We start from the raw sequence: 14,852 nt of genomic DNA on the forward strand, positions 1-14,852 counted from the left end.
CACATCTATTCCAATCTTTTGTTTCAACAAGGTTATGACTTCAGCGAGCTGGCTATGGTGGGCCGCCTACAGCCTATATCCACTGGTCACTGTGGTTTCTTCATTCAGTACAGACCCCACTAACCACCGTGACCAGTGGATATAGGCTCTTCACAGTGCAATACCATCATGTAGAGGGGAGGGTTGTTCTCTTGCTGCTGCATTTACCCCACACGCACAAGGCAAAATGGAGCTAATACCGTTGCCCTTCCACACAGGGTGTTGAGGATAAATACATTGAACACGGTGTGACATTCAGATATTACCCAAATGGGAACCAGATAAGTACCAGAGAGAGTCAGATTGTCTTGGGAGTATTGGCTATTACAGTCTCATTCAAGAAAACGAAATGAGCCAGCTCTTAGTAATCTGAAAATGTTGCCTTTAATCTGTAGTTGAGCAATATACAAAAATCCATTCTCATAGTTCATGGCACATCTTTGCAGCTTCTATTGCACTAAGTGTTAAATTAAAAGAGACAGACAGACATTTGGTTTGATAGGGCAGGAACCCCACAGAGTGCTCTGGATTAGGGAAGAAAATCCTTACTCAGTTTCAACAGAATCTGAGGGAAATTAGGGACATCAGGAGCATTACTATGGATGCAAACGTTACATCTCATGTGACTTTTCTAATACTCAGGCACTGCAGATGAGGTCAGACCATTGGTAAGTCAGTAGATGGATTGACCACCCTCTAGGGAGGGGTAAGGTATCACCAGAAAAAAATTAGAATTAGTGCACAATTAAAACCTCCCCGCCACTTACACACACAACAAATCAAACCTGCTTCTGTTACCATGTGCAACCTCAAGCCTAGTTTTTATTACTTCCAATGTAATTGAACTGCTATGGCTATAGGGGTATTTTCTCTAAGTTTACCGGGGAAAGGTACTGGAATGCTAGCGTTAAAGAACTGACCACATGCTCAATTTGCATAGTTTAGCAATAATTGCTTATTTACACTTACAGCGCTGTATCACATAGTGAAGATGCTACTTATGCTGACAGGAGAGCTTCCCCCATCGGCATAGGTACTCCACCCCCTGAGAGGCAGTAACTCCCATTGACATAACACTGTCTACAGTGGGGGTTAGGTCGGTATAACTAGCAACAGTTATACCAGTACAAATTGGTAGTGGAAACCACACCTAACTCCATCAAAGTCACTGGAGCAATGCAAGCTTCCAACCGCTGAGCTGACCCTCTATCCAAACAGGGATATCGAAAACAGCAGCACTAAAAGTTTCCGACAATGTTCTCTAAACCTCTCTTGAAGGAGCACCTCTCGAACTCCACGGCTGATCAATATTCATTCTGGCCCAGGCCTTCAAGTGTCAATGATTATAGTATCTGTCTAGAAGAACTCAAACGTATTCATTTCATTGAGGCCACTAAACAACTATCCATTATTCAAGCTGTATCTACATCCACAGAAATCTAGAGTTGGAAGTCTCCATATGCCACTGCCTAGCCTGAGTTATTTAAGTCCGCACCTAGCATTAAGCCAACTGAGTTTTGTACAAAGTAGCCACGTTGATAAAAACAGAGGATTCTCAAGCAGCAGGCTCTTTGGGATGGAGACAGTGTTTGCTACATGGGTGGGAACTGACACTAAAGTATGATGGCAAGGGAAAAAAATCGCTGAGCTCATCACTCCAGAGCAAAGACACCAGATGCCATGACGCACAGCTGGTTCCATCCCAAAGAGCTTGATGATAAAAGCTACTCAGACTCATTCTGTGTTCATTTTCCCACTAACCTTGTCTCTGTGAAGGCTAGTCACAGCCTGCCACCTAGAGGATAGTTGCCAAATCTCACTTAGCCAAAAGGCATGAAAGCAAGTTTCTGGAGGAACACAGTACAGGGAACGCCTCTGTCAGAGATGTTCTAGATCTTAAAGGCAAGAGAATTTCCAATAGCCAGACCACAGAGTCTGTACCACACAGGACAGAGGGCAGGAGAATTTGGTACCTTCAAATACTACAAGGTTGGATTTCTTGGCACGGATTGGCGTGAATTTGAATGCTTTAACAAGACACTAGCCCAGTGCAATAAGAGCTTGTTTAGTTCATTTAGACTTACAGATGAAAGCAGTTTCTATTGCATATTCAGTTCCAGGTACCGTAGTTAAGTATTTGAATGTCTGATCCCTCTTCTCCTCCCCACTGAAGATCTGGTAGCACTTCTTGAAGAGATTAATTGGGCTGGCTTTTTCATGAACAAGATTAGGCTTTGCTGGGTCACTGATGGAGGCCGCTTCTGTACTTATGGTAAAAGCAACCTTCATCTAGTGGCTAGATTTTCTTTCAGAACAACTTCCTTCCGCCCTTCATCCACAATTGGATGGACAAACAATCCTCTAATCAACTCTGGCTCAAAAAAAAAAAAAAAGCTACATGATTCATAAAGAATATCAAAACTCCAAATCCTAGTTATACAGCTGGCAAACCAGCTTGTCACTTCAGCTCAGATGTTTGCCTAGTTACTTACAGAAGCAGTTTCTCTTCCCCGTATCAAAACATAATGGAGCAAAGCAAGGAGGCAACACCTTTCTGGTGACCTGTAGATACCATCTTGCTAAGGCATTTTCCTCATTGCTTTAAATACTTCTATTTGCTGCTGGTTAAGTGGCGTGCCCTTGATCAGATTCACTGCTTTTGCTTTTTATTCTCTGGGCCCCCCACACCAGCAATCAGAGCAGTAAAGCAGCTTGTTCAAACACAAAGCTGCTAGGTGTTCCTAACCACTTCTAGTCTGTGAAGCCTGTAGCCAGGTGGAGCAATGACTTCCAAAGCTTGGACTGTTCAGGAGAGAACAGAGCGCAGAGTTCTAAACACTAGCTAGAATATCAGCACCCACAGTCTGTGGTACGTGCTGTCTAGACTCTAAGTGTAACATCTAACGTGGACTCGGGTCCAGTGAAATTTTTCAAGTTCTGAAGATGTTTTAGTATGTTTTCTTCTCCTACTCCCAAAATTAGCATGCCTGAAAACAGTTCCAGGAGAGAGATTTTAAACCATAAGCCATCAAAAGCTTGCAATAAAACTAAAGTATGCCATTCAAATAAAACAATTCTTGACTTTAAAAATAGTGTTATGACTCCAGGGCCTGCCCAGCCTGTTTACACCTATGTCAAGTATTGCTCATAGGCTTCTCTCCCCTGGGGATTTTTATAACCCTGGCACTAAGCTTTTCCAAGACTGATCTGCCAGTAATGTACCTAGTGACCTGTCAGATGCAAGGTTACATCTCGCTAAGCAAAAGGTCTGCTTTTCATTATATTCACTACTATCAAGCCATGAGAAAGGAACTAAGAGGCTTTTTAAACTCCAAGGTCAGAGTTCACAGTGACTTTTCTCCTACAGTCTTCAGTATTGCTGGCATATAAAGCAGCACATCATTTCTTCTAGTGCTTCAAATTTTACTGATATACAATAAGAGGAAACCAAGGCCCACCAACTAAGACTTTGGCAGTTAAGCCAAAAGGACATTCGTATGTTTCACGTCTACACACGTTCTAGTACAAAAGTGGGATGTTTAAGACATCTAGGATCACCTTTCAAAGCTCATCTCATTCAAACTTTCTGCTCAGACTTTATTCTGTGTAAAGGGGAGTCTTCCCAATCCTTTCATTTTTTAAAGCTTAATTCTTGGTGCAGGTTCAAACACCTGAGTGATGTCCAGTGCACCACACCATCAAATCTAAGGACTATGGAGTTGGCCCTGCTTTCAGCCAAGCTCCTAATCTTAGTAGGAAGCAGCCCAGGGTTCAGGCTCTAGTTACCAATTATACTCTGTGGTGCTTGGTGACTTTATCTAAGAGGAATTTAAGCTGGAAAAAGCTTGATTTATGAGGACCAAAGCGGGCAGGTGGAAGCTTGTTCCCTGGACTTTTGATCCATTGGCTACAGATATTTACATTGGAAACTAAAGACAGTCAAGTTCCCTTTTTGGACTGTAGCCCTAATGCTCAGGAGCGAGGTGTGGGATGGTCCAAACGCCAGCACATCTTTGCTACTACATAACAGAAATCTTACCCCTGCTTGTATCAAGATTAACTTTCTTATTAAAACCTCACCAGATCGGGTGAATTCACTGGGCAGCCTCAGGAATACATTGGGGTCCCCTATTCTTTTTATTGGTGCAGCACTGTCAGAGTGGAACTCAGTTGTTAGCAGATCAAAGCACCTACAGACTTCTTAACAAGAGTGCATCCTCTCCATGCAAGAAACAAGCATAGACCCAACCATTCTGATCTCCCTGAATATTCCTCTCTCCTCTAACAGTCAGCAGCATTTAGCACACGGCTCAGTGCAACAAAAGCAAGAGCAGCTCTACCTGGCCTATAACTTACTACCAAGTTACAAGAAATCTTAAATGTCTGGTATAGCATTTGGATGATTAGCTTTGGAAGGGGTTTTGGAATTTTGTACTATCTATTTTAATTTAGAAAGAGAGAGAGAGAGAGAGAGAAAAGAGTTCCTGAGTTAGAAGCAGTTAACAGGCTCCTGCACAGTAATTTAAAATAAGAGCTCTCCCATGCTTGAGCTTAGTAAAACGTAGTCATAGTTAACTTAAGCAATATTGTGAGATCTCAAAGCAAAACTCACATAAGATGTGTGCAGTGATGGATCAAGGTTCAATAGACTCTGTTTTAGGAATAGTAAAAACAAGTCTCTATATTTTCACTTTGCTTAACCTTGACTGCCCATCCCTCACAAGCTTGGCTGATGTTCTTTAGTGTTACTGAAGAGTTGTTCTTCCTATAGCTGGGGAACTTAGCATGTGCTAAGAACCCCATGGAAACATTGTTTAAAGATAGAGGGGTGCTGGGGAATCCATTTTGAAGATGGCTTTGTCTGAAAGTTCAGTGTCCTTCCTGGTCAGTCTCATTTGCCAGTCACATGTTCCATCAAAGAACCCATACTATCAGTCATATGTTCAGAGCTGCAAAGGTCTTCACCATGGTGACCTGCGTATCCAAGTCTGTCTCACTCCTGTTGTTATCTGCATTGTTACTCCTGTTGGCCAGGACTTTCTGCCGGTGCCTTTCTTCTTGCCGCCTCTTCTTCTCTAGCCGCTGCTGCTCCTTCCTTTGTTTATTCAATACCTTAAAGGGAAGACTCCAACAATAAACATACCTTCAAACACCCATAGGCCTTGCACAACAAACAGGAATATGCTGTGTTCTGTAGCATAGGGAGGCAAGCAGGATGATATTAAAGCACTAGGATGCAGAGCAGAGGCCTGAACATACACACAAAGCCATTCTCCCACGACTTTAGCATCTTTTCCTTTGGGAAAGAAGAGGCCACATGTTAGTGTAACATGCTTGTTCCCTACTGTCAGAGGAGCATAGCCCAACACTGATCAGACCCTGCCAGTATAGCTAGCAAATTCAGGAAGGTGCATTTCTTACAGCAATACAGCAAGTCTGTACACACGGACAAAATGCTTCCAGGATTAAACCTTAGCCAAGGAGTTCACCAGAATGTCTGAGTTCCACTGAACCTGCAGCTGACCTGCTCCCAACCATCCCAATGCATACCTTTGGGAAATGCTTTTTGTTGGTTTGATTCTCTTCATCTGGACTAGCCTGTGTCTTGTTGTTTTCTGTTCCATCTTGATGTAATCCCTGATTTCCAAAGATTCTGGTGCCGCTTCCATTCTCCTCCCACAAGGCTGAGTTATGTGGCTTCTGATTTTTGGTCTGAGTCTCACATTCCTCTTCAGAATCTATGAAGAGAAAAGATTTCACTCAGACGTTGATACAATCTATCTCTTGGTTACAAAATGTCACTGGGATCCCAGTGGGTTTTTTGCAATGTTTTAATTTGGCGTGGTGGCATCTACTGCTTAAACTATTTCGCTAGTTATGAGGCTGCTCCCGGGAACCAATTTATGGAGCCCACCCTGATTTTTTTTTTTTTTTGGAACCCTCAAATTTCACACCTATTGCAAGATACAAAAGAGGACCGTGCATACACTAATGCACTTGAGCCTTCTTGCTTTTCAGAAGCATATGTTCTACCTGCATTTGCTTTTATTAACTTTGTGGGAAAGATATCCTCAGGACTTAAAAGTCATAGGTGAAGGAAAACCAGAGGCCTGAGTGCAATAGCAGGTGTAGGATTAGAATCCATGAGATCAATTAGTAAGCACTGAAAATCCATGTACTTGAGGGACTGAATGGCATTGGTAATCTGAAGTGGAGCCGTGTAAATGTTACATCATCAGCACAAACCTAGCCCAGGTTGGTTGGGGCTAGCTGCTCTGTGTTCTAGATCAGTGGTTCTCAACCAGGGGTACGCATATCCCTGGGGGTATGCAGAGGTCTTCCAGGGGGTACATCAACTCACCTAGATATTTGCCTAGTTTTACAATAGACTACATAAAAAGCACTAACAAAGTCAGTACAAACTCAAAATTTCATAAAGACAATGACTTATTTATACTGTTCTATATACTATACATGGAAATGTAAGTACAATATTTATATTCCAATTGATTTATTTTTTAATTATATAGTGAAAATGAGAAAGTAACCAATTTTTCAGTAATAGTGTGCTGTGATACTTTTGTATTTTGTGTGTGATTTTGTAAGCAAGTAGTTTAAGTGAGGTGAAACTTAGGGGTACGCAAGACAAATCAGACTCCTGAAAGGGGTATAGTAATCTGGAAAGGTTGAGAGCCATTGTCCTAGATAAAAGTCAGTTGGTGGGCTCACTCCAGTTCCTAGCATAGTCACTGACATCAGCTTCACAGGTGGCACCACACTGGACGTCTCAGTTGAGTCACCAAGCACTGATAGGAATAGAAGTTTACCCTCATCCCTTGATCCAGGGTTAAAACAGGGCTGACGCACCCTGGTGGGACAGCTGAGGAGAAGCTTACATTGCTATTGCAAGCGCTATCCTTGTCATGTGGATAAGGAGAGCACCTTTGTCTCCAGTGCCCTCCAGCCAGCATTTTTCAGAAACACAAGAGTATTTAAGAAATCCTCTATTTACTTACAGATTCTTTTCACTTCATTCACTTGGAGAATGGCAAATATTGCAGAGTCAATATTGTGGTTCTCCACTTCCAGAATCTGGATGATTAAATCAACATCCTATCCACAAATAGAGATGTTAACACATGGGATAGAGTTGAACCCCTCAGAATTATCTACACATTCTAGCTAAAAGCAAATCTTATTTGGGGAATTCTTATAAACTTATACCTTTCGAGTTTTCAGTAGGTCAGGGTAAAAAGTTATATCAAGTGCTAGATTTTAGTAGCAATAAATTCGTTTAAACTCAGCAGTGGAATCCAGAAACTCAGTTGACTGTGCAGTCATGCACATGAGTGCTGATGTGCCAAGTTCTAGCCTGCGTAATCTAAGCATTTCAGAGTACTAGAGAGTCCCTGTGCTATGTCTGTACGTACCCCAGCACTCTGGAGTCCAATTCTTGGTCGGCCCCTGGGAATTACCATAATACAGATAATAATCCACAGGGACAGTGCAGCTGCTAAGGTACAGCTATTTAACAATGATGGCCAAGATTTCCAAAGTGACTAGAGATTTGGGGAGCCCCCTTGAGATAACTTAAAGGGCCTGAATTTCAGAGAATGGGCACTCAACACTTTCTGAAAATCTGGCACCTTCAAGGGGCCCCAAGTTGGACACCCAAAAATCATTAGTCATCATGAAATACATTTTGTCTGTGGCTAAAGTACCTGTAATACGAAGTATATCCTTTGCAAGTCCTGGCCAGTGATTTGCGGCTCTGGTGATGAAACTGCTCAGCAGCATCAGACCGTGAACCATTCGCAGGTCAATATTCATGTAATAAGAGATGCCCTCCACTTGTGCATCACTCAGAAATGAAGACTAGACTAAATACTGACCGAACAGCCGGTTGCATTACAGACTTTTTGTACAGCATCTTCCACTTCCTCCTCCAACTCCTCTTCAAATTCATCCTTCCGTGGCTTGATTTTCTCCCTCTTATTAGATTCATTTTTACACAGCATCTGCAGTGACAAGGAAACAATGAAAGTACCAGCAGAGGTCAACAGCATATAAAGATACTGTCATTTCAAGACATGACAAAGAAAGCCTGGTGCTGACAACTGAATTTGGCTAGATAATTAAATACATTTGCCTGGAACATCCTTTATTTAAAAAAAAAACCAAAAAACTCTCAAACTGGATACTGTTCCATTGTCATTTCCACTGTTGCCCAAGTCTTGCTTTATATGGTGAAATGCTTTTGATGCTATAGGATCATGTATAGCAAGTAGACTCAATGGATTTTTTTTCTTAAAAGTACTTAACCTCATTTAGAATGTGCATGTTGTACAACTGCATGCAAAGTAATGCCAAGACAGCTCACTCCAACCCTCCACGGTTAATGAGGGACAGAGAAGGCTCTAGGGTGAAGCTGTTTCATTTTCATCAACCCCTTTGGTTTTTTTTTTACCTTGGAGGTGCATGTGCATTGCGTGCTTACATGATTCAAGGACGCTGGGGCCCTCAGCACTGATCAGAGTCAGAGCCAGGACTAGAATTTAATAGTTCCTGGATCCCTATCCTATAAGCGTAGAAACTTCCTTCAACAGCCGCCTAAGTGGACATCACCAACTGTAACGACCTCGAGGAATATTTTTTACACCCCAGTGCTAAACACCACCACAGTCAATGAGAGAGACCAAGCCACCCCCTGAAGACAATCAAGCACTGAAGACAATCAAGCACTTTTAACATATTCAATCACATTGAGTAGGCAGATCAAACCAGAGACCCAGACTCTGGTTTAAGTCCCCACCTGACCAGAGGAGGTCTTTATGTCCTCACTGACCTCTGTTTGAAGATGTGCAGGAGCTTCAGAGTTGTCACTGATTCTCCGTACGCTATCGTAGTGCTCTCCATACCGATAGGCGATGTGCAGTTCCCTTACGTTGCTTTTATCCGTGCCTCGAATCTGAGGAAGATGGAAAGATTTCCAAAGAGGCCTTGGAACTGAATCAACTCTATATTTTGTAGAGCATTTGATTTTTCAAGCAGTGCTTAAGACCAATACAAAACATTACCCTAGGAAACTGCCTAAGTAGCCAAGACCTTTAAATAAAGAACATTTAGCCAGTAGTCCACAGGTACCTAAGATGATAATATCCATAATATGCAAGCTGCAGAGCTAAAAAGCTACTTCAGCTGCTTGATTCTTGTGACTACAGAAATGTAGTGCTGGTCGATTTGCTCTTTAATGATAGAGCAGGCCTGGAAATATATTTTATTTTCTATGAAAAACATTAAAGAAAACTGAAGTTTTCATTTGTCACAGAAAATATTTGTTTTGTGACAAAAAGCCCCAATATTTCAATGAAAATGGAAACTTTCCCAATAGTTTCCATTTAATCTAGAAAGCATTTTTTCTCCAAGTTTTTTTCCAGGAAGTGTTCGGTCACCTCTACGTACAACATCACTGTTTTGGACAAGATCAGTCGTCAAGATCTTGTTTTGTAAGCTTGGCAGCAGGGCATTCATACCTGCCTGGTATAAGGCTTTGCAAGTTCCTCACTCCTCCAGGTTTCTTAATGCAACGAAGGGTATTTTCCTGCTCACCTTTTAACTATAGCTGAAGTATATGTCTGTCCTGTTAATGATCTGAGATTTCAAACAAGTGTCCTCCATTTATTTCTTTTAACACCTGTTCACCTTCAAATCACCAATTCAACAACTTGTCATTTACCTACCCAAAGCCTAGTGAAGTCACTGGACATCTTTCCATTGACATCATTGGGATTTAGATCAGCCCCCTTGATTTATTTGGGGGAAAAAAGCTTCCTGAGGTGCCTATTACACATGGAGTTTCAGGGTTTGCTTTTGGGCCTAATGATGCCTTTTCCATCCTCCTTTGACTTAAGGTCTGTTTCCAGTAAAAATTAGCACCCTAACTCTTTCCTGAATAAAGATGAGTTTTGATTGCTTTCTGCATATCATCACTTTTCCTGCAGCAAAACTCCAATTATAGCCCCAGTACATCAGTGCAAAGCTTCCCTTTTGTGGGGTAGAATGAACACTTAGGGAAAAAAATGGACAAACTTTCTTTATCAGAATTCCCTCTTTGAATTACAGGACCTGCGTATAGCCTTCTGCAAAGGAACACAAACGCAAAGCTGGCTAAGCTTAAAAATTAATCTTTTTGTCATCTGGAAAGTTGACCAACTTAAAAATAATGGAATGTGAATGCTTTGGATCAGGCCAAAAATGATTGACAAATAAGTAGAGTGGGAGGCCTTTAACGATGGGCTCTACCAGGATTCTTTCAAGTTGGTTGCTTAAAGTGGCTCTCTTACGAGATTAGAGTCCACCACCATCTGTTCTATTGCTGAGACCAAGGACTCAAGTGAAGCATGGAAAATAAACTCCCCTAAAGACAGTCACTGAGGCACAATGATGGCTGCAGGGAGAGCTCTAGAGAGATCTATGCTGCTGCCATAATATACTTGCTTTGTGGTTAGGGGACTTCTATCAGTGTGGCTGTCAACTAGCACCTTTCATCAGCACTACATTCAGGCACACAAGACAAGGACTCTCATCACAAGCCCTGTAGTTATGGCACTGAAAAAGGTCCATGAACGAGGGAACAGTCAGGCAGTAATTGTTGAGGTGATACATGTGCAGAGTGAGCACATCACCTTGCACATCCAGCTCAAAACAATAACCTGAATAACATCTCCATGAACTCCTGCATAGTGGTCGCTTCTCAGAGCAAAGAAGCTGAGCCTTATTCCTGCTGGATTCATAATTAGCTAATTTAACATAATAGAAGAATGTTTTTCTTTAGCATGTGTCAGTTAGCTACCTAATTGTTAAGTGGGGTCATCTAAACTATGGATACACTTTTCTGGTTCTGAAATCCATCCAACAGTTTGCTTTACAGCATGCTGGAGTGCATTTAAGATGATATTTAGATCTTCCAACTTGTAACTTCTCTGACCCCTAACTACATCTAGTCTATGCATTTTCTTCTGTTTGTAAAGGGTGGCTACTCCTTTACATCCACCTGACTAAAGCACTGAGACAAACAGATGAATGATGCAGGACTGAAGATGCACACTCCCCTGCTGCTCCTCTGAATACAGTATGGGTTTGTTTGCTAGAAGAATCCCCAGTGATAGCTCATTATTCTGTCATCTCAGACTTCAGTTGTATTTGCCAACCTCCCATGGGAAATAGTTAGCAGATATGCTAAACTTGCTGTTGTATTACAGAGGACTAAGACAGGCTAACAAAGAGCTCTCTCAAACATCTCAGTCCCTGTACAGTCCATGTTATTCTGGTGACATTTACCTGAATGTCATTCAAAATACTGCTAGCAAACATGGCAAGTGCAAAGACATAGCACATGGTACATCCTGACAATTCACTGATTTCAGTACAACAGCAATTTAAAGAAGCAGTAGCTTTCAAAGCAGTCCAGTAGTGGAGTTAATAGGATACACATCTTAGGAAATACAAAGAGAGTTCACACCGGGGATCAAACCAATTGATTTCTGCACATCCCAGAAGTTCTATATTCATGTAGCTAAAGCAATACTGCTTTGGCCAGTGCTAATTTTGCCTGCAGAGTTACTGCAAAACATTTACGGTTCTATCCAATCCATGTCACCACGAAAGCACTAACTCATCCTGTGCTTCCCTAGAACACCGACTGATAGAGCTACTCATACAACAGGCATCCGAGGGCCTCGCCACAACACCGACTTCTACATTAGGTTGACAGCCTTACCACACTTTTATTTTCTAACTCCTAAAGCACATCAGCACCAAAAACCTTCCCCAACCTTAACTCAATCTAATAACAGAATAGTCATCCTACACATATGCCTGATCCTCAACTGATGTAAGTCTGACCTCAGTGGAGATATGTCAGTTTACACGAGATGACAATCTGGCCTGACATGCTCACATGTTCAATAGCTGTTTTTTAGCCTAAATTATACTGTCTTCTCCTCCTCCTCACTTAAATTTTGGAAGAAACTTTGCAAGGGGGGAAAAAAAGCAAAGAGCTACTCAGCATCATACCAAAACCAAGCCAAGAGTAATTTAAAAAAAAAAAAAAAAAAAGACAAACATTAGACATCAGCAAATTTAACCCATCTGTATTAGTCAGCAGGAAGCCAGGCCAAGGTAGGAAAGTTTAATGATGATTCTTACCTGCCACAGAGGGGCATTGAGCTGATGAATAACCACATTAATTTGATTGTTCCTTGCAAATGCCACAATCGCATCATTGCCAGCAAATGTACCGGGCTTCGCCAAACTGGCAACTAAAAAAAAATTCAGAATGGATGCAGAAGAGGTTAGAGATTTGGCTTTTGACACCTACAGAAACACTGGTAGCTACAGAGAACCACATCTCAGCCACAAGCCTGACAGACTGACCATAGCACTGGTTGTAAGACTGTGATTATTCATGTTGGAATTTGGCTACAACAAAGATTAAGAGGGTCTTTAATCACCACAGAAAATGCTGCTAGCACAACAGCCTCCCCTAACACCATGTGAGGTTGTCAACTCTGCAGTAACTCAGAAAGAAGCGTGCCATGTATTTAATCACTAAAACAGCTTCCTCTGTTGTGCATTATTTGGTGGTTTCTCCAGGCTCTTATAGCAAAGTCTATATAAGGCTCTATTTTTGTTCTTATCTAGAGTTAGCATTATATAATGTGTTATATGTCAAGTCTTCAACTTAATCTAAAGTCATACTAAAGCCAATCAGATTAGGGCAAGGTTTTCAAAGGAACCCAAGGGAGCTAGGCACTCACTCATAGCAATTCAATGGGAGTTGGGCACCTAACTCACTTAGAGTGCGTCTACACTGCAGCTGAACAGTGCCATTCCTAGTTCGGGTAGACATATACATGCTAGCTCTGAACAAGCAAGCACATAAAAAATAGCAGTGTGGCCATGGCAGCATGGGTGGCAGCTTGGGCTAGCTGCCTTCTTACAACTCAGTCCAAGAGCCTAGGTATGTACTTGGGCACCTAGGCTGAGCCACCACTGCAGCCACGCTACTATTTTTAGCATGTTAGCTTGATTACAGATAGCACACATACATCTACCTGAACTGAGAATTACATCTCAGTGCTACAGAGCAGATATATCCTTAGGCTCCTTTGTGCCTCTCCAAACTGCTCCCACATTTGGACACACTCCAGACCAGTTAGCGGCTTGCCTCCCTGGCCTCCCACCCTCCCTAAAGACTTGTTGGTGGAAAACTCATGCGTGTCCACAAACCTGCATCTGAAGAATGAATAGCTGCTCTAAAGTAGCGTGGGGATGGGGAAGTGGAAGGGTGAAGAGTTTGGCTAGGGGATTAATTACACAGTAATCCCTTCTGCCAGCATCCCACCGTTTCTGTACCGTGTCTTTCAAAGGGAACATCATCCTCCACAAACGGCTCAAAATCCTCCCGCTGCTTGATCATGTAATCCACCGTTTCCTGGCGGTGTTTGAGGTGGTTTCGGGAGTGCCCTTCCAGCTGGTCACCGAGGGCCCGGAACAAGCAGTTGCTAGGGAAAGACAGAACATTTTCAAAAAAAGCCTGTTTGACGTGCGTTTAACAGTGGGGAAAGGGACCAGATTCAGGCCGACCTCTGTGATTCACTGACCAAAAAACCACTGTAGTCATGGCAACAGGAATGTAAACACCTCTGCACCTCAGCCCTGTGGGGAGCTGAGCACCCGCTCCATGCTCCCTCAGCCCTCAGGAGACAAGGGCCTGGCTTGTATTTGCAGACCCCCCCCGGCCATGGGCTCGGGGAAGGGGGCACGGCGCTGGAGGGGGGGGATGGGAAGCGGTACTGGGAGGGGGAGGGGGGGCGTGACCTCATCTCCGCGCGCCGCTCACCCGTCGCCCGGCACCTCGCGCAGCTTGAGGCCCAGCGCCTGCAGCTGGTTGGCGAAGCTGACGAACTCCTGCGCCGCCGCGGCGCCGCCGCCGCCGCCCTCCGGCGAGGCCCGGTTCCGGCGCTCCTTGGCCTGCGCCCGGCGGGCCGCCCGCTCGTCCCGCTTCCGCTCCAGCTCCGCCTTCTTGCCCCCGCCGCCGCCGGGCCGCGCCTTGGCCGCCTGCCTGCGCGACATGACCCGGCTACTGCTCCAAGCCCCCAACGCTAGCTCCGCCGCCGCCGCCCGTCGGGCTGCCTGCTGCGGGCACTGCGCCTGCGCGGCTTCATCCCTCAGCGCCGGCCTCCCTGCCGGCTTCCTTCCGCCTCTATCACGTGACGGCCCTGGCTACCGCTAGGACCATAGAGCGTGCCCAAGAGGGGCCAGAGCGGCTCTCACCCAACCGTGGCCAAGAGGGTATGCCATCTTGAGGCCGGCTGACCCTGGAGAGAGAAGAGGAGGCTGAGCTTGGGGGAAGGGAAGAGGGTGAGCCAGGTGGAAAGAAGAGCTAGGGAAAGGGAGGAGCCTCCAAGATCAAGGGGAGCTGGAGGCAGGAGGCGGAGAAGCTGAATCTGGGGGAATGTGAGTAGCGGACCAGATGTCCGATTTTATAGGGACAGTCCTGATATTCGGGGCTTTTTGTTACATAAGTGCCTATGACCCCCCCCCCACCTCCCGATCCCCTGTCCCAATTTTTCATACTTGCTATCTGGTCACTTGGGAAAGGAAGAAAAGGAAGAGAAATATGAGTCTGGGTCAGTTGAGCCTGATTGGTGTGACGGGTGGAAGGGAAGGATTGAATTGTGCCCAGAGGAAGGGAAGGTGGTGCAGAGCCTAGGGAAATGAGGAGAGAGGCAGGAAAGGGTAGTTAACCT

General features: G+C 44.0%; 1 protein-coding gene across 1 annotated transcript; it reads right to left on the bottom strand.

Moving 5' to 3' along the window:
- Window positions 1-407: 407 nt before the first annotated feature.
- Window positions 408-14,474, bottom strand: OTUD3 (OTU deubiquitinase 3). Its single transcript, XM_067567519.1, has 8 exons — window positions 13,943-14,474; window positions 13,456-13,604; window positions 12,247-12,359; window positions 8,885-9,007; window positions 7,932-8,057; window positions 7,056-7,152; window positions 5,590-5,777; window positions 408-5,151 (listed from the first exon to the last, which is right to left on the bottom strand). The coding sequence occupies exons 1-8, from the start codon at window positions 14,173-14,175 to the stop codon at window positions 4,975-4,977; spliced, it is 1,206 nt and encodes a 401-aa protein (XP_067423620.1). The 5' UTR covers window positions 14,176-14,474; the 3' UTR covers window positions 408-4,974.
- Window positions 14,475-14,852: the final 378 nt, after the last annotated feature.

Source organism: Emydura macquarii, unplaced genomic scaffold (genome assembly GCF_026122565.2).
Source record: "Emydura macquarii macquarii isolate MOO-44397 ecotype Brisbane River unplaced genomic scaffold, CSIRO-AGI_Emac_v2 contig_2768, whole genome shotgun sequence".
In the NCBI taxonomy this organism is placed as follows: Eukaryota; Metazoa; Chordata; order Testudines; family Chelidae; genus Emydura; species Emydura macquarii.

Bases quoted from the DNA above. Each gene is read 5' to 3' on its own strand.
- OTUD3 (XM_067567519.1), bottom strand. From the start codon at position 14,175: ATGTCGCGCAGGCAGGCGGCCAAGGCGCGGCCCGGCGGCGGCGGGGGC. The intron at 13,605-13,942 runs GTGAGCGGCGCG...GTCTTTCCCTAG, and splicing joins CGCGAGGTGCCGGGCGACGG to CAACTGCTTGTTCCGGGCCC. The intron at 5,152-5,589 runs GTATGCATTGGG...CTTCCCTTTAAG, and splicing joins ACAAAAAGCATTTCCCAAAG to GTATTGAATAAACAAAGGAA.